The 19,517-nt window shown below is 47.6% G+C and overlaps 1 protein-coding gene across 1 annotated transcript in view; it reads left to right on the plus strand.

Annotated features, from left to right (window-relative positions):
- Positions 1-569: 569 nt before the first annotated feature.
- Positions 570-19,517, plus strand: part of DSCAML1 (DS cell adhesion molecule like 1) — a 160,541-nt gene continuing 141,593 nt past the window's right edge. The window contains exons 1-3 of the mRNA XM_060268502.1: positions 570-678; positions 10,811-11,128; positions 14,024-14,170. Coding sequence (XP_060124485.1) covers positions 627-678; positions 10,811-11,128; positions 14,024-14,170 — 517 coding nt within the window. The 5' untranslated portion in view covers positions 570-626. The remainder of the gene's footprint in view (positions 679-10,810; positions 11,129-14,023; positions 14,171-19,517) is intronic.

Consider the following 19,517-nt stretch of genomic DNA (forward strand, 5'->3'; position numbering starts at 1 on the left):
TCACTTGGAGCAATTCCAAGCCCTAGGTCAGCCTGTCCACAGGATAAGAACCTTTGAGCCAGTCCGGACAGAGGGTGGGCGCCGGGATGACCTCTTGCCGCTGCCCGTTGCGCTGGAAGCGTGGTAGCGCCGGCTTGGTGGCTTAGGAGCGTCCAGGTGAGGAGGGCTGTTGGGTGTGCCTCGGCTCGGGCTGCCCTCCTCCGGACATTCCTCGGGGTGGTCTTCGGAAGGGCGCGGGAGAGCGGGCGGGCGGGCGGGCAGGCAGGCAGCGCGCGCCCAGCCCCGGGAAGGCACCTGCCTGCGGCCGCACCTACCCCTGCCTGGCCGGAGTTTAGCGATCGAGGAGAGAGAGGGAGGCGTCCCCTTCCCTCTCGCCTCCCCCCGCGGCCTGTGTGGGCGGGGATGTGGGAGCCCGCCCCGCTCCTCCCTTCCTGCGCGCTCGCTCGCTCGCCGGCTGACAGTAGCAGCAGCTGGGCGCAGCGCTAGGCGGGCAGGCGAGCGAGCAGGAGGGCAGGCGAGCGCGGAGCATCCGACGACGGGGGAAGCTGGCGAGGGCCGGCCAGGGACACGGGCAGCGGCAGAGGCAGGGCGCCCGCCCGCCCGCGGCACCGGCCCCCCTGGATGGCATGTGGCTGGTCACTTCTTGCCTCCTGCTGCTCAACTCCTGGACCAGCCCAGGTAGGCGAGGGCGGCGGCGGCGGCGCCCCGTCGGGTCGGGAACTTTTCTAGCGGAGCCGCTCCGGAATGTCCGGCGGGTCCCCAACGCCAGTTTCGCCTGGCTCCAGAGAGCTCTTCCTCTCGGTCAGCCCCTCGCACTTTCTGACTCTTTCGCGGTGGAAGCGTCCTTCAGCTTCGGAGAAGAGGGTGCTTCCTGACCTGTCAGCGACGGAGGGGACCCTACAGTGCCCCCCCCCCGTCGCCGTGGTTGGGCAAGTTCAGACTTGCACTTTGGTCTGCTTTTGACCAGTGTGTAGGTCCTCTTTCCCCAAAGGTGGTTGGTGGGGGTTGTGGAAAACGATCCTAATGTGACCCAGAACTCTAGGGTTTTTTTGTTTTTTTGTTTGCACGGGGAGTTCTCAGATTTGTCAGGACTGTTATGCTGCTAGCCCTGTCCCCCCCCCCCCCAATCTTGAGGTGGGGATGGCCTATATTTTGCTTTGCTTTGTGTCCCCCCCCCCACATTTTCCCAAATGTGTGTGTGTGTGTGTGTGCATGTGTGGGTAGGGCACCCCTTCTGCCAGGCTCTCCCAGAAGAAGCATCAACCCTGGGGAATGTTGGTGTTGTCTGCTTTTGGGTTTCTGTTCGGGTGGATGTGAATTTTGGGTTAGCAGGGGCTGTGCCCGGGAGCCTGGCACAGGCTGGGCAGGCAGAGAGCAAGTCTGGATCCCTGAGCTGGCAATTATTGCCATTAACTCTTTGTAGCCTCTGAAATTCATTCATCAGGGAAATTAAAAATAACGCACCCCCGCCTCTCCTCAGCCCATCTCTGCAGAAATGTATTTAATTACGTGAATGTTGAATAGATACCAAGGCAGCATCTCCCTGTGTGTTCGAGCAAGAATTCCAAGGCTTAAAGCTGCCAGCGATACTTTTAGAGCTTTGTTCTTCTGTCCCCAGTTGTCAAAGTCAATGCTGAGCCATATTCTAATCCCATAAGATAGTTCAAACCCTGATATGCCTTTAAAATAACAGCCTCCCCTCTAGGAGTGTTTTAATAAATCTAGCCCAGCAGTTGGAAAGGAATCAGATTTGGAAAAGGGGGGATATGAGCCAATTCAGTTGTCAGGGCAATGCAATTCTTTAAGAAGCAAGGTTCTGTTTGGAACTGGAAGCTGGGGTTTGGGGGTCTTCTGTACTGAAATTGGGCCCCAACTAATGAAGCCATTGTAACCAGAAGGCAATTGGATGTTGCATCGGATGAAATTACAACCCGGTTTAGTGTAATCGATCTGTGTTGCATAAAAGGATGGGCAATTTGCAGCTTCTGCCATCTGTTTGGTGCACAATCCACAAGAACAATCATGCAAGCGCTGCAATTTGGGGGGTGCCTGCCTGCCTGCCTTCCCTTTCACAGGTTCCACTGTGAGATTTTATCCTGTCATGCCTTGTGAGCAAAGCAAAGTGTCTCTCCTTCTTTTGGCTCCAATCAGACTGACTGTTAAGAGAGCAACATACAGAAATTGGGTGGTTGCTGTAGAATACCTATTTGTTTATTTTAGAACATTTTAAATGTTTTGTTTGTTTAGGGCAGAATAGTTATGTGAAAACCAGTTATTAATCATAAAGTAACTTTTTAATTAAAGCTAGGGCTAGTCTGTTTTTTGGGGGAGCATCCCCCCAGATCTCTCTGTGTTGAGGTTCTGCTTGTCTCTGTCATCCATGCCAGCATCTGATTTGCCTGCATTTGCATTTTGACTGTGCAAAAGGAAGGGGGGGGGGAAACACACACAATGTGTGCTATATTCCCTTTGATTTTTCACAGGCAAAATAATAATTGTTTGTAGTAGATTGATTGATTAGTTTCATTCCCAGTGGTTTGGGAAAGTGTCTTTGGTGGTAGCAGCTGTTCTGTCTTTGAGAAGACAAGATTGAGTCTTCCTCAACAGAATCTCACACAGCCCCATCCCCTTTTTGGAAGCCATGATTTGATTTTTTAAATGGACCCCTAACTGCTTCTTTGTTAGAAAGTGTTAAAATGGAGCAGTTCCAGAAAGTGAATAACAACACAATAGGTTACATTATATTAGGGTGAGAAATGATATTGCTTAATGCATGAAAAGCTTTTTGGATACTTAATATATTTGGGCATCTAAGCACAACAGTTTAATGGGCTTGTGTTGTAGAAAAGGACTCTGTTATAACAAAAAAGCAAATAAACATTTGATCCAAGGGAACACTAAAGTTTGCGAAAAAACTGTCAATGGGTTGGAGCCCATTTTCCAGATTTATATACAGGCGGCTAACAAGTATATGTGGGTATCTCACTGGGCAGAGAGCTCAGTGTCACTGCTTTTACGACTTGGGAGCAGAGGAGAGGGATGTGAGCAACTCTGCTTGCTTTGTAGACATGTCCAGTGTCATAGGCTGGATATCCATGGCTTGGCGCAGGGTGGTGGTGGTGGGGGATGCTTGCAATTCTGTTTCCACCCCACCTCTGCCTGCTGCATCCTATTTATGTGGAGCTTTTCTCATATTAAAATCAGGCGAGCTATTTACTTCCCATTTGCACCACTTCTGTTCCCTCCCTTGTGCCTCCCCCTCATTGTGCTTTGTTTGTCTTAGAAATTAAACATGGGATCCTCATTAAGCTGTAGAGAAAGGGCTAGTTTGACATGTTCCAGGTTCTGCTAAATAGCAGCGGCATTGGAAGCTAACGGATGGGGGCAGGGGAAGTTGCCCACCCCTGCATGACTGCTAAGGCTTGATGACCCATTGCCTGGGGTCCTCCAAACCCCATGTTGGCTGCCAAGCAGCATACCTTTAAAATCTAGGGGGTGCTACCCCATTATCTATCTCCGCTGGTGCTTGTGGCGTTCTTGAGAGCAAGCTGGGCACAACTTGGCTCCAGGCTTGGTGATGGAATTCAGTGACACGTAGCCATCTCTCTCTCCTCCGGTGTTAACTGCACCGGTGAGAGTGGGCAGAATTTCATATTTGTTTCGTAAACACCCTCCATACCCTTCTCTTGTCATTATCTTCCCCCTGCTAGGCTGGCATTCGAGGGGCTGCCTGAGCCCCCTGTCTCATTCCCAGCAGTGGAGGAGCTTTGTGAGAGAGGAAGAGCTGAGGCGTCTCTCACATTCTGTGGCTCAGATCCTCCCAACATGGCGGCCCACACGTTCTGCAATGTGCCAGGAGGTGTGATTTCTTCCCTTCTCCAAACAGCATGGACTAACCAGCTGCCACTCTGTACCAGAGAAAGGAGGCAATTGGGAAGCCAGTTTTCCATATTAGGAAAAGCAGTTTGAAAGGCCTCTTCAATTTCAGTTCCTTGAGAAATCGGAAAGGAGCAAAATTATTTATTGTATCTGAATGGAAGTGGAAAAAAATCTGCTGGATTTTTCAGCTTTTTCTTCCATCTGTGTTTGTTGTTTGTATTTCCTCATCCTCAATAAGCCTTCAATTTGTGGCAAATCATGCAAAGAGGTTTTCCCTTAAAATACTGTATAGCTAAATTTTTTTCCTTTAAAAATGATTTGGTGGCCTTTGCTAATGTGCTGAATAGCATTGCTTGGCTGTAATGTCCCCACTAGCTCACTTTTAGCTTATCCTTGGTGGAGGTGTGTGAGTGTGTGCATTTGAACCATGTGTGCATTATCTTGAAGTGCCCTGTAGACATGGCGGTTGTGTGAGATGGACAGAACTCTGGAGAGAGGCTTCTGAAAGCTCCTGCCTTTTCTAGACTTGCAGAATAATGGAGCTGGGTCAGAGTTTCTCCCAGCAAAGGAAGTTGTGGTGGCAATTAGTAATTTGTGTATTCAAAATGGTGCAAACAGCTTATTGCCCATTGCCTAAAATGAAATGGAGCTGAGAGAAGCTGAAACAAAACTCACACTGGATGCCAGAAATTGGTACACTGCCCTCCTATGGCTGATCAGCCCAATTTCAAGCAGTGCATAGCCTCTCCTTGTATGTCTTTTACGGTATTTTATTTTTTCAACTTGTATACCTTTCTTTATTTAAAAAAATCCCAGAGTCATTAACATAACATAGCTTTAAAACACAAAAGCACCCACTCCACAGTTTCACCACATTATCCTTGCAAATTTAATATGGTGGTTAGTGAGTTTTCCAGGGACACGGTTGGTGCTGTGGGTTAAACCACAGAGCCTAGGGCTTGCCGATCAGAAGGTCGGCGGTTCAAATCCCCGTGACGGGGTGAGCTCCCGTTGCTCAGTCCCTGCTCCTGCCAACCTAGCAGTTCAAAAGCACGTCAAAGTGCAACTAGATAAATAGGTACCGCTCCAGCGGGAGGGTAAACGGCATTTCCGTGTGCTGCTCTGGTTCGCCAGAAGCAGCTTAGTCATGCTGGCCACATGACCTGGAAGCTATACGCCGGCTCCTTTGGCCAATAACGTGAGATGAGCGCCGCAACCCCAGAGTCGGTCATGACTGGACCTAATGGTCAGGGTTCCCTTTACCTTTACCTAGTGAGTTTTCTAAGGTGTGTGTGTGTTTAGCAAGGGGTGTGGGATCTTAGCATGAGACATCTGTGGCGGGGGGTGGGGTGGAGTTCTCATTGGGGCCATTGGGGTGAGGCATGTTTTGGATGCATGGCTATGCAGATGGTGTTTTGGGTGTGGCAAAGGAGATGTTTGGGCTTCTGTATACTGTAATTGCTTCAATTGCACCACAGCCTCTTCCCTGCTGCCACTTGATTTCCAGTGTTTAGCTGTTTCTGTCCCAGTCAAGACTTCAGGAGGGATGCCAGTTCCTCATTCCCACACAGGGCACTGTTAACCTGTATGCTCTTGATCAGGGGTTGGCAAAGTTTTTGTGGTTGGGCCGGTTCACGTTCCCGCAGACACCGCGATGGGTCAGAGTATGCGCATGCACGTGCACACGCTAACACTATTTCCAGCACTCTTTCCGGTGCGGAGGAGGCATACGTAGCTTCCCATTAGCTGCAGGAGCTTCCTGTAGCCAATGGGATGCTGGCCAGCATCACGGAAGGTGGTCCCCACTCTGCTCCATGCCAATTTAGTGTGGTGCACGGGAGCTGACTGAGTGGGCGGCGGCGGCGGCGGCGGGGGGGGGGGGTCCATAGGCCGGAGCCTAGGGCTTGCTGATCAGAAGGGCAGCAGTTCGATTCCCCACGATGGGGTGAGTTCCCGTTGCTCAGTCCCTGCTCCTGCCAACCTAGCAGTTCGAAAGCATGTCAAAGTGCAAGAGGTACCGCTCCAGTGGGAAGGTAAACGGCGTTTCCGTGTGCTGCTCTGGTTTTGCCAGAAGCGGCTTTGTCATGCTGGCCACATAACCCGGAAGCTGTATGCCGGCTCCTTTGGCCAATAACGCGAGATGAGCACCACAACCCCAGAGTCGGTCACGACTGGACGTAATTGTCAGGGGTCCCTTTACCTTTACCTTTAAGGGGGAAATAAGGTGGCCTTGGCCTTGCAGTATTCAGAAGTCCAGTTTACCCCCCCTTTTTTTTATTAAAAAAGAGGGCATAAACAAGCTCTGAGGAAGCAAAAGTCGCTTGCAGCTTCTTGCACCTCTTGTCAAAAAGCTGTTTGTGGCTCATTGTTAACTTAGCTTCTAGGTGGGAATGGCAAGGCAGGTTTGGGGGTTCTCCTGCTTCTTCTTGCTCTCCCTTTTCCACTGAACATGTTGCCCAAGTCCATCTTGTGCATTAACTCCACCATTCAGTCTCTTCACCATTCAGTGTGCTTTCAGAGAATGCTACTTGGGTGTGGGGGAGCAAGGCGGGGTGGAGGAGGAATTGCTGCCTGGAAAAGACAGCTTACCCTAGAGATGCTGTGCACATTTTGCTGTTGACCTGTTACCCCCTACCCATGAACAGTACCTGTGCACAGTAAGAGCCTGTGATCAGTAGGGTGGGCAACAAGGATGGAGCAGCTTCCTAAGCTCATGGTGAGGTTGAAATTTATGTACCTGTAAACCACTGCATCCTTTGAAGTCTGATGGAGTGGACATTTTGCAGCCATCATTGCTGATTCCTACTCCACTCTTGGTGGCACCTGTATCTTTACCTCTTGTTTTTGAGGTGAGCAGCTCCATTTGGCAGTGACTTGTCAGGAGCCTGTGACATAGGTGAGGCTCCTATTGACTGCGGCATTCCCTGCTGAATTCATCTGACTGGTAAAATATAAAATCTCCACTAAAGACTGCTAACTGGTGGACTGTAAAAATAAAATAGCCCACTTCCCTTCACATCTCTTCAGTAGGTTTGAGCCATCATAAATGTCTTTTGACCCTTGAAAAGAAGAGCAATGTTCTTGTCATACAAGAACATTTTTCTTTGTGGTCTCACCTGCAGACCAAAGGCTGGGCCAGTGTAGCATCACAATCTATGATATTTAGAGGGTGTGGCAACATGTGGAAGGGTGAGAAGATGACTGCTTGGAAGGGGGTCAGAAGCATCTCTGTGCTTTGCTCTCAAAACGTGTGCTGGATGCAGACAACTGCTTTGACAGAAAAGGACCTTCACCTTTCTTTGCCGGGTTCCTTCTAGCAGTGCAACACTTGAAGAAGTCCAGTGAGGAAGATGAGTAAATATTATGGTAGAATGATGACAAAATGAATCTCTTTCCCTGGACAAAGCAGAAGTATTAATATTTCAATACCTCTAGGTTGCAATTTCCTACAATTTAAGAAGATTGCTCTGTGAGAACTCGAAATGTGTTTTCTTCAGTGCTGGGAACACAGGCTGTGCATCTTCGCTTTGGTGCTGCTCTTCTGTTGCCATCCCATCCTCCCTTCTGTACCAGTGCCGAAGGTTGGGTCTAAATTAATGCCTTTGATATGTAGGTTACAGCCAAGGATTGTGACCAGATGCCAGAAGTGATTTCTGTTTTAAAAATATTGCAAGGCTATTTCTATGTTTTTAATCTCTCCTGGTGATTTGGAGGCAGTTTTATGAAACATGGAATTAGGATGGTGCTCACCGTTAAATGGTAAAGGAGATTAGATGGATTTAACTCTATGCGTCTGTCTCATAACTACTACCAATCCCATAACTTCTATTTTCTATTAAAAATCCATTCCGCCCCTTTTGACCTGCAAAAGCTTTACTAGTAATTTGAATTCCTCTCCTTATTTATGAGGATTCCCCCCCTCTTTCTCCCCACCCCCATATCTGTGCAACTAACCTTAACATGGTGAGTAGGGTGGGGGACTCACTGCAGAGAAAATGGTTATCTCCCAAGGGGTTGCTGCTCATGGGAGCACTGAATGCAGTGGCAATAGAATGGGGGCCCTCCTACTGGACCTGAGTGGGCTTTGCTAGCAGCTGCATGAACATGGCTGCCTCCTCTAAGAGCCCCATTTTGACCCTTAAAACCATGCTTGCAGTGAGCCCAGATTTCTGTAAGCCAGGACCAGGGCTGTGTCTGTTCTTCCCAGTTCTGTGACCCGAATACATTATGCAAATATTTGCTTGGCTGGCATAATTCTGTTTCTGGCAGGAGGTATGCAGAGCTTGTGTATTTGTTTATTTGTTATGAAGATTTATATCCTGCCTTTCTATAATATATCCATAGTGGCTTATTAACAGGGCTGAAATACAAACACAATAGTAAAACAACAAGATGAAATGCTGCATCAAGTAACAAAGCTTCAGAGCTTTGATTGCTGAAAGTCCAGCTCTTCCCGCCTCCCCTGTTCAAGCTTATCTGCTAGAAATGCCTCTCCATCTTTTACCAAAAGTCTGCAATTCTTAGGATGCTGAATTTTATGTCTTGCACCAAATGCCACTTTTGCACAACTGGGATTCTTTTTAACAATGCTGGACTAGGTGGATTGAGATTTTATCTATGAAGGTGCTTATTTTGGTCTTGGGAAAGAGGGCATACATTGTTAGCCAATGAAAGGATAATCTCTACCTCTGTAAATCTCACACATGTTGGAGGGCCAAGGAAATTCTTGTAGGGGAAAAAGCAAGAGAAAAGGGAAAAAGAAAGCAAACTACCTAAGAGGGATGGAGTTCCCTCACCTCAGGGTTGAAGCAGAGCTGGGGACACCCTGGAGTGGAGCGGGACTGCCAGACAGTGTTCACACAATAATGGACTGGATGGTTGTTTTCTGGCACTCTTCTTGTTAAATCTGCTGTTATATAGTTGTGATGACCCTGAGTTGATGGTGAGGATAGACACAGGAACTCAATGGGTGGCATGTCTTAGGTATGGTGGTGGCAGTAACCGGGAAGCTGGCTTGTGCCTCTTCCCTATTGGCAAGGGCCTATGATGAGTGTGTGTCGTCTGCCTGGAGTTTCAGAGAAGGGGATCCTTGTGTTTGGGTTTTGTCCTGGGGAGGCTTGGGATGAGAATCTAGCATAAGCATTGTTTGGTCCATAACAAAGTGCCTCCTGTGGGCTGGTAAATAGCGGAAAATGGTGTGGTGCATTTTGATCCCCAAAAATCTTCTCTTGCAGCAGAGTTGCCTCCCCACCCCAGCAGTTTTGTCAGGCAGACGTTTGTATCCAGAGCAAGGAGCTTATTCTGAGAGAGGGGCGGGTGTGTGAAGAGCCTTTCCATCGCCTCCTGTGGCTCCATTCAGACAGTTTTTGCTGTCTTGCAGCTCTGTTAACTGCTTCCTTGTTTCTAAGAGATGCACATTAATGTGCCTGTACTGTGAAGTAATTAAAACATTCTAGATATTATTTTTCTAATGCCAGCCCAAGAACGCTGTGTGGTATTTGGACCCATGGTATTAGAAGAGGAGATGGCTTCTGAATATTCACCATCATGATGAAAACACAAAATATTTTTTCCCATCTTGCTTAGCGTTTACGGTCTCATCCCTGCTTTGTGTTGAGATGTGAATTGCTGTGCCCAATAAGGCTTTAATAGCCTTTCCTCAAATGAGCAGTTGGGATGGAGGCATCCTCCCTGGAGGGGCTGCTGGTGGTAAAGTGCTCTGCTAAGAATATTAATAGATGAGCCATTTTTTTTGCCATTCGCTACCATTTGTCTCCCTCCTGCACCCCCAAGCAAAAAATAAAATAAAATGCTGGGGGGAAATTGAGGTTGTGGAAGGTCCCTTGTGACTTTGTCCAAAGTGGTAGGTGTTTTTTGCTTCTTTGCATGGTTGTTGGCGCAGCTGGGAAGGTGGCTGGGCTCTGAGCCCGAGGAGGAGCTGCTAATTCCCTGGCACAGATTGCTCCGTCCTCGATCTTTGTCCTTCCACCTACTTAAAAGTAGCACAGCTAAAAAAAGGAGTCAAATCTGAAAGGCTTTGGGGGCCTCCAGCTGATTCTCAGGAAATATCTGGCCCCATCCAAGCACATTGCAGCCTGCAGCATGTATATAGGTGTTGGTGTGGGTGGGTGTGCTTGTGCCCCTTGCAGAGAAGACAAAAGTGCTTCTTTCCCCCAAATAGGGTGCTCTTGCCCATATCTGAGATTTAAGCACACTGCCCCCTACCCCGTGAATGGCACAGTAAATGGTAGAAGTGACACCAGTGCAACTGACTGAGCCTTCCTTGTTGGGACGGTGGTGGTTTCAAGAGGCTTCTTGCTGGACACTGGAGGGCAGCACAGAGGTCTGGCAGATCTTGAAAAACACTGGAGGGAGATGTGCGTGTAATTGGCTGAACTGGCTTAACCCAGATCCTTATTCCTGTGCATGATTGACAAGAGTGGGGTGGGGAGATCCTTGTCCCTCAGCTCCTTCCATTATCTCTTCCCAAGCTACCCTCCATCTGAGCAGCTGTAGATGCTTCCCTCCTTTGATAGCTACTGTACCCTTGAAAATCTTCTGAAAATCTTCATCAGTCTTCTCTCTCCCCTCCACCTGGTATATGTGCCTCCTGGCATAGCCAAACAGCCTCATTCTGATGTGGCCTTGAGGGTCTGTTTGGTGCTTGTAAGCCAGGGCCTTGTGAATTTGCACTGGGCTCTGAAACAGAAGTTTAGCAAGCCCCTGTTGGCCTTGCTTCTGGAGAAGGTTTCTCAGCATGTATTCCTAGGAAAGAGCCACTGCCTCATTTCCTTGGTGCTGTGGGTGTGCTAAGGTAGTGGGAGTATCCAGTGGCAATAACTGGGCTGACTTTTGGGGTTTGTATGAGGGCGCTCCTGGCACCACTCCTCATAATGCTTGATCTTCCATTTTCTTCTCTTCTCCTCTGCAGCGCATACAGAAGATGTTGGAACCAGCCTCTACTTTGTGAACGACTCCATTCAGCAGGTGACCTTCTCCAGCACTGTGGGGGTGGTAATCCCCTGTCCAGCAGCAGGGTCCCCCAGTGCCACCCTTCGCTGGTACCTCGCCACTGGGGATGACATCTATGATGTCCCACACATCCGTCACGTCCATGCCAATGGGACGCTGCAGCTCTACCCTTTCTCGCCATCTGCCTTCAATAGCTTTATCCACGACAACGACTATTTCTGTACTGCAGAGAATTCTGCGGGGAAAATCAGGAGCCCAAATATCCGGGTTAAAGCAGGTATTGGCTGACTGGCTGCTCTGGGTCTTGTCTTCAGTATGGTTGACTTCATTTGTAGTGGAGGGAGGATGGTGGCAGTCTTTGGGCCTGTGCCCAGTTACTTTTTTAGCTGAGCATAGACAGCTGTGGCTGTGTTTGGTCCCAGACAATCAGGAATATTTTCTAGGAGAGGTAAATGAGTGTCTGTTGGATGAGTGTCTGACTGCTGACTTTTGAATTGCAGAGAACTCTTCGTTATGCTGGCTTCTCTAGACACTTTGAATGAAACCTTTTGGTGAGGTCTGAGCTTGGCCAAACTCCTGTCACCTGTATAGGAAATGTTCCTTTGCAGCCATCCTACTTGCTTTGTGAGCTGCAGCCTAAACAAGTTGATGGCTAATTAAGCAGAGGAAAATGATGAGCAAAGTAGCAGAGCTCTTCTGGTCAATGATTGACAGAGACTGGGTGGGCTGAGAACCCCCAGTGGTTCCATTAGGTAACCTATTAAGCATTGGACTAGCAAAGTGCATACTACCCCAGGGACCAAAGGAGCTTTCTTTCTTCATTGCCTTGCAGCAGTGTAGACTGACATTAAATATCCAGAAGTGAATTATTTACCCGAATTACAGCATTGGTTATCATATTGGGGAGGTGCAGGGCGAGAAGAATGTAAGGACAGAACTTAAGGGCACAAGTTGCACTTGGCCAGAGGAGCATTCAGAATTCTCTTTATGCATCGGTTACCTCCCTGCTTGTGGCTCACACCCGTGAGTGCTGAAGGAGCAATGTGGGAGGGAGGATACAAGTTGGACCTTTTTTTATGGCAGATGGTTACTTCTTCCCTAAACCAGTAAGGACTCTTTTCTGGTTGACATTTTACCTTTGTGACTCTGAAGAAATGGGACTGGTAGTTTTCCCTTCCAAATCCACAGCTGGAAATAGACCTCCCAGGTGAGGTGGGTGGGCAGGCTGTGGTTTCTGCTATGGGTACTTTCCCCCCCCAGAGTGCCCCTGTTGGCTGTTGCTGGGCCTGGGCGACACCACCTCTTTCTCTTGCAGTTGTCTGTGATGGTGATTGGTGCTGGTGCCCTTGGTTTAAACTGCATGTTTAGGACGACAAGCGTTGATCAGCCGTTTCTTTTTGGTGGCTCCAGCACTGTAATGTATGACTTTCTAAAAGGCTGATTTGGATTCTGAATATCCTAAGGGGCCTTGTTGGGGAAATCCACACGTTTCTGAATGCAAAATATCATTTTGCATTCCAACACCTATTTCCCAATGGGAGGGGAAGGGTTGAATCCTTGAACCCTTAACTCCTCTAACATTTGTTACCAGTTATATCTTCTGGCTAACTTGAGGGTCAAATATCCCTCTTTCCCTGTGGCATATTATACAATTATGTGAGGTATAAAGAGAAAAGCTTTTCTCTATTTCTCATATAGTACTGGAACCTGAGGGGATCCATTGAAGCTGAACAGAGGCCAGGCACAAGAGGAACCACTTCTTCACACAATGGATAGTTAAAACGAAGGTTTTTGCTGTCACAAGATGTAGAGATGGCCACCAACTTTGGAACACATAAGTCTTCAAAAGGAGATTAGATATATTTATACAGCATAAGTCTCTCAAGTAATGGTATCTATATGCTACCTGCAGTATTGGAAGCAGTGTGCCTCTGAATGTCAGTTTCTGGGGCACAGCATCAGCAGGACGTTTATGGCCTTCTTGTAGCCTTTATTTCACCTGGGTCAAAGACCCAGTTTGGTACCCCCCCCCAATGCACATTTGTGTAAGCACATACACACAGGCTGGGAGCCTCAATGGTGCCCCTCTGGAGGCTTCACCTGGGGCAAAAACCCCATCTAGCCCCCTCTTCCCAGGTACAGCTCTGCTTTGGAGCATTTTCTGGCTGTAGCAAGAAGCAGGATGCTGGACTACATAGCTCCCCTTTGGTCTGATCCAGCTTCTGCTGGACACTTCTTATGTTTTTAATACATTGTATGTAGGCTGCCTTTGAAGGTTGTCTGGAAACTTCAGAATACAGCTGTAAGATTTCCCATGAGCTGTAGTAGGAACAGGTACCACACTAGTACTTCACTAGCTCTCAGGCTGCTTCTGGACCCTATTCAGAGTGTTGTTTTCGATAACTCTTGATAACTTGGGACCAGGATCCCTGAAGGATCAACTGTTTCCCCATGTACCAGTCTGCACACCAAGGACTTTGCAGGAGATCTTTTTCTGGTCCTCCTGCTGAGTGAGGTGCGGCAGGTGGTTCATGAGGAAAGGAGACACCAGCACAGAGAGTCTTGCCTTCACCTTACTTTGTTATCGTTTTGGCTCCTGGTCTTATTTCCCCAGGCCTTTTAATCTCTTCTAGATTCAAATTGTTTTTTTATCCCCCCTGTTGTCTTATGCTGATTTAATATGTTTTGTGGCTGATAGTTATTATTTTATGTGTTTTGAATTTTTACTCCTGTTGCAACTTGGCTGTAGGGCATTATATACTTAAAATAAATTTTAACTGCTGGTGTTCGTTCTTCGACCAGCATTCAGCATATGACAGGATAATTTATTTTCTGCACTGTGATATTTTGTGCCTTTGTTTTACTGAGGTTCTTGTTTATTTTACTGGGTTTATTGTGTGTTAGGCTAGGTGGAGGTTTGTTGGCTCTGGAAAAACAGCTGGTAATACAGCCTGTCCCAATGTACAATGGAGGCTAAAGCCTCTGGGTGCTTGTTGGAGGAGTGCTCCCCATTGAAAGCCACGTGCGAACCTGGTGTCATTCCGTGTGTGCTGTAGGATGGATGACTGTGCAGGGTTGTGAACAAAGGGGATGAAATTCTGCTTGAAGTGCAGCAATGGCTTCAGGTTGCCACTCTGTCCCAATCACCACCTCCCTGTCTCTTTCTCCCCAGTTTTCAGGGAACCTTACACAGTCCGGGTGGAGGATCAAAGGTCAATGCGTGGAAACGTGGCTGTTTTCAAGTGCCTCATCCCTTCTTCGGTGCAAGAATACGTCAGTGTTGTGTCCTGGGAGAAAGACACGGTTTCTATCATCCCAGGTAAGATAGGAGGCATTGCTGCCCCTCACCCCCTGGTCCTGCTGCTTCCTTTCTTCTATCACATGATATCTGTTGTCATTCTCTCTCTAGTGATCCCTGACCAAGGGGCACAATGGATGCTGGTTGAGGACTGTCAGCCCTTTTGCCAAGTCCCAATGCCAATGGGGCCACAAGAGTGGTCCCCCCCCTGTTTTTTAGGAACAGGGCCCCAGGGCGGATTCCCTCCTTCCCAGAGCTGGGCTATCTCTGCATTTATTTAGCTCTGTAAGGCCCCTTAGAGCTTGGATCTGGGGGCTGTGGTGGTGGATTAGCTGGTGCCATGCTCATGCCGAGAGATGAGGGGAATGTGAGGAGGTGATAGTCTTGTTCAGACCACCAAGAAGAGACTGGCTGCTGATCCAGGCCAGCATCCTGTTCTCAGAGTAGGCAACCAGATGCCTCTGGGAGGAGGCTGCAGGCAGGACCCGAATGCAGCAGCTTGAGCTCCTCTCCTTGCCTGAGCTTCCCAGCAACTGGTCTTATTATACTGAGGCATGCATTGGCTGATGCCTTCCTCCCTTCAAGATAGTGTCCCTGAGCCAAACAGGAGCCACACAGAACCAAAGATTGTGTTTAGCCTGAAAGTGCCTTAGAATGAAATCCATCAAATGGTTGGGGATGTTACTTTGAATTGTTCTTGGAAGTAAACACTCAAATCAAAGAATCCGACTTGTGTCTTGCAAGACTTTAATTGGTCTTTAAAGGCTATCTGGAGAGAACATTTGACCAGCCTGCCTCAAAGCCCTACTTCTGCAGAGACTGCCAGGGTTTGGACAGACCCAGAAGAAAGGGGGGGGGTGCACCAAGGATTGCGAAGGGAGATCCTCCTCCCCCTCTTTGACCTTTCCAGTGCACACTCTGTATTATTAGAAGGAAAAGAAAACTGATTTTATAAATTGCTCATTGATTTGTGAGCAGTGCTTGCCTGAGGCAGCGTCTGCTTTGGTCTGTTGGATAATGCTCCTGCGCAGCTTCTGTGTTGGCTCCCGAAAGCTGGGATGAGCCTTCTTGGGAGCACACACCATGTGGTGATATGCTGTTATTTTGGTTGCATTTCTGGAGTTGAGGTTCCATATTAGAAGACCAACCCAATCAGAGAACAGACATAGAAATTGTGCCCTGATTTCCAGAGTGCAGAACATGTAATGACTACAAAAACTAACTGGGAGAGAGAGAAACTATTGATCTGTTCTGATGGAAGAACCACCTAGCCATGGTTCAAAGCCTTAGAAATGCAGTGAGATTCACCAGCAAATTCTTGTCTTATACCTTGTGTTGCATCTTCCCTTTGAGAAGGCTGTCATTTGAGTAGAGGGACTTAAGGACAGCGGGTAGGAGAGGGGAGCTGAAATGCTCCTCTCTGTTGCTGTGTTTCATGACTGCTTTGTGTCCATTTGTTCCCTTATTATATAAGGACTGTTCTTTCTGGATGATGTAGCTACAGACATTGAGGTGCTATCTGATGCTGCCTCTAAGTTTCTCTAGTGTGAAACCGTCTTGTGAAGCTGCTTTCTCGACTCCCCTGCTACATCTTCCTGAGCTGAAGTGGTTAAGGCTGCTGTTGTGAGCCTTGAGTACTGGTGACTCAGACGAGCCTGAAGGACCTGGGGGAATGGGCTGCTGCACCCTAGCAGACCTGAGACTATGATAGGGCCACACAGGCTATCCAGAGAGCCCTGCCTTTGTAAGTCAGTAGTGTTTGGCCAACCCTGCAAAGACTTGGCAAGGGCTTTGCCCCAAGGCCTGTTCATTGCTGCTGGATGTTTGTCCTTGCAAGGGTCAAGAAATGCCTCTGGTCTCGAAGCTGCTTTGAAGAAGCCTGCAGCGGAAGCTGAGAGTATTGGATGTGATGCCCGAGACCTCAACACTTTTTTTGTTGGAGACCTAAACTGTTGGTGTTTCCATGGGCAGGCGGTGTACTTAGGTTTTTCCTGTTTTTTGGGGGGTTACCAGGCCTCCTTGCAGAGAGAGAAGCTTTCTTTCTTTCCTCTGCTCAGTAAACTTGAGCAGTTGCTAGCAATCTCCTCCTTATCCCTGTGTGGGCTGTGCTTCTCACAGTTGTTGGGGTCCTCAATGTTCTAAGCAGCAGTGGGATTGCAAGAGGGGCTTGTGGTGGAAGGGGTGACATCATACTGTAGTGTCTGCTACTGGGTTGCTCTGAAGCCTCTTGGGAAGCAGAAACATACAGTGGCTGCTCCCCTATATGTGTTTGCATTTTTCTGCATAAGAAACACCTAATTCAGGTTTATTTGAATGCTGTCTTTCCAATCCCTTACTCCTTCTTGAGACTCTTACAAGATGGAGGAGTAGTGGACTTCACCCCCCCTCCATACAAACGCACACACTCACTCATCCCCATCCTTGTATTTACCATCTAACTTGATGTAGAGTTCTGGAGAATTTGAAAGTTCACACATAATTTTGTGACATTTTGTTTGGCCAAATAAAGGTATTGCTCTAATGTGGCTATTTGAAGATAAAACCACTCAGTCAGACCTGTTAACAGTTGGAGCAGTTAGTATGAAGTTTCCAGAACATGGAGTGTGTATGTGCTCATTGCATGATAATATGCATTCATTTCTAGGTGCAGACACATTTTGGGGGAGCTGTACACAAGACATTGTCTCCATGCAATCCTTGTTCCACACTATTAGCTGATTTACCGTAAGCGCATTCTGCAGCATTGGTTTTAATCCATTTTGTGTTGAGAGCATTTGATGCACACTACTTTGAAAACTTGGCCACACAATACAAATAGTAATTCCTGTTTTTAGCAACTTTATTATGTGAACGTATGTACAATTGCAAAGCCCTATGTACAAGACGGCTCTGTGTAAAAATGAGCCTTGCACATTCCTACATGATCTAGTCTGGTTGTTTGGGATCAGTTTCTGTTCTTGTGGCCAAAAGAAGTAGACTCAGTTGTTGCAGGAGGTTCAGCGAGTAAGTGTGTATTTGGTTCTTGCCTATCTTGGTTAATTACTTATAGCTGGAGAAGACTGACTATGTGAGTCCAGGCGGTGATTAATGCCTCCTTGTGAATAGCAGTCACTTCAGCCTTGAAGGAGGAAGTTGTTTGGTCTCTCCTTAAAAAACCCTCTCTGGACGTGGAAGACTGAAATGTTTATCACCTACTCACAAATATCCACTTTTGGGCAAAGTGCTTGAGTGGGTAGTGGAAGACTTTGTTGTATGCTGCTTGGATCATTTTTCGCTCCTAGTGGTTTACCAAATTTCTAAATGTATACAATAGATTACCTACACATCCATTTAAATTTCGTTTCAGGATTGACTTCAGTGCCAAAACCCTGATGGATGATCTTTGTAAGGAGAGAAACAGGGAAAGTGTGACCTTGTGAATTCTCCATGATGTCTCAGCACCTTTTGATACCATGTGGGAGGCATGGTGATACAGTGTTTCTGCTCCTACCTGTACAGGTTCCATAAATTAGTGATGGAGAATTCCTGCTTGAAACCATGACCCTTGTATCATGAGGGTTCTGCAGGGATCCACCTTATCCTACACACTCCTCAACATCTGTTTGAAGCCTCTGGGCTTTAGGTATTTGGAATGTGGTGCTTTCAGTATGTTGATGGCCTTCAACTCTGTTCCTTCTTGTTGGGTGAAGGCTATGAATATACCAAACCAGTGCCTAGGTGCAGTAGTGAGCTGGTAAGAAACTGAAGCCGGGATCTTTTGATAAAGGGCAGTATATAAATCAATTAAATAATCATCATAAGCTGGATGGGCTGGGGAGATCCATGGTTGCCTTCTTTTGAACAGAGTTGCATTGGCCATGAAAAAACAAGTGCACAGTTTCGGGTACTCGTAGAATCAATGTTGTCACTAGAGACCTAGGTGGCCTTGGTGACACAGAGTGCTTTGGCCAGCTTTGGTTGGTCCACTAACTGTGAACACATCTGATCCCTGCTCTGGAAACCTTCTGGAAGGATCACTGCAATTTGTTATATGGGGTTCCCATTGAAGATGACAGTTTCAACTGTTGCAGAATGCGGCTGAATGCAGAAGGTGGTACTATCTGACTTCTATACATTACATTAATTTGAAAGAAGCTCCCTGGCTTCCTTTTAGCTTCTGAGCCTAATTCAAAGTGGTGTGCTTACTATTAAGGTCCTAAATGGCTTTCGATGCAAAGCCGCGAAGCAGTGGTTCTTCCCCTATCAGCCTGTCTGTGTCTTGGGAACCTCCGTTTTAGGGGCCTCCTTGCTCTGAGATCTGGAACTCAGCAACAAAAGAAAACACCTTTCTTGCAGTGGGTACCCAGCTGCAGAACATCCTCTCTAGAGAGGCTCACCTGGCACCAACATTGCTATCTTTTCAGTGCCAGTCAAAAATGTTTATTTCTCCCTGGGCATTTTAATTGGCTGTGAATTAATTTTATGGATTGTATTTATTGCTTTACGGTTGTACTGTTTTGTTTATTGATTGCACATTGCCCTTGTACATTCAATCAAAAAGAATGAAGGGCAGTATAAATACGTTTAAAATAAATAAATGCTTGGCTCTGTTCCCAGGAACTTGTGTGATGAAACAGTGTCTAGGGCAACCTGGGACTGACAATGAGGGCCTCCAGTGATTGTTGGACTCCAACTCCCTGGCCAGCAGGGCCAATGGTCAGGGATGGTGGGAGTTAGAATCATAGAATCATAGAGTTGGAAGAGACCACAAGGGCCATCCAGTCCAACCCCCTGCCAAGCAGGAAACACCATCAAAGCATTCCTGACAGATGGCTGTCAAGCCTCTGCTTAAAGACCTCCAAAGAAGGAGACTCCACCACACTCCTTGGCAGCAAATTCCACTGCCGAACAGCTCTTACTGTTGTAGTCCAGCAACATCTAGAGGATCCCCACACCCTACTATAGAGACTCCTGGCCACTATGAAGGCTGGTTCGTGCCTCTGGGTTTCTTGGTTGCCCCTGCTCAAGTTTCCTTGGGTCACCTTTGGGCCTCTGTAAGGTTTCTGTAAGGAATCTATCATGGCATGAATGGAAACCAGAACAAACCTGCCCAAAAGTGAATCATGCACCAGGTATGATGTTCAGGTGTGGGTGGGAAGCAGGCTGCTTGTCAGAAGAGGAGCCCTTTATCTTTCAAGGCGGTACATGGTCTGTTTTAATGAAGCTCAGTGGCCAAGTTCAGCTTTCCATTCCAAGTTCAGCTTTGGAATGTGATTTGCTGTGAGACAATGTGCTTCCCCAGTTGCCTCTGCAGGGAGTGCAGGTGGCTGTTCTTCTTTAGCTCCCCAGAAGTATGTATATTGTAGAGAACCCACTGAGGACCTGTCTT

This window comes from Zootoca vivipara, chromosome 15 (assembly GCF_963506605.1).
Source record: "Zootoca vivipara chromosome 15, rZooViv1.1, whole genome shotgun sequence".
Lineage (NCBI taxonomy): Eukaryota > Metazoa > Chordata > Lepidosauria > Squamata > Lacertidae > Zootoca > Zootoca vivipara.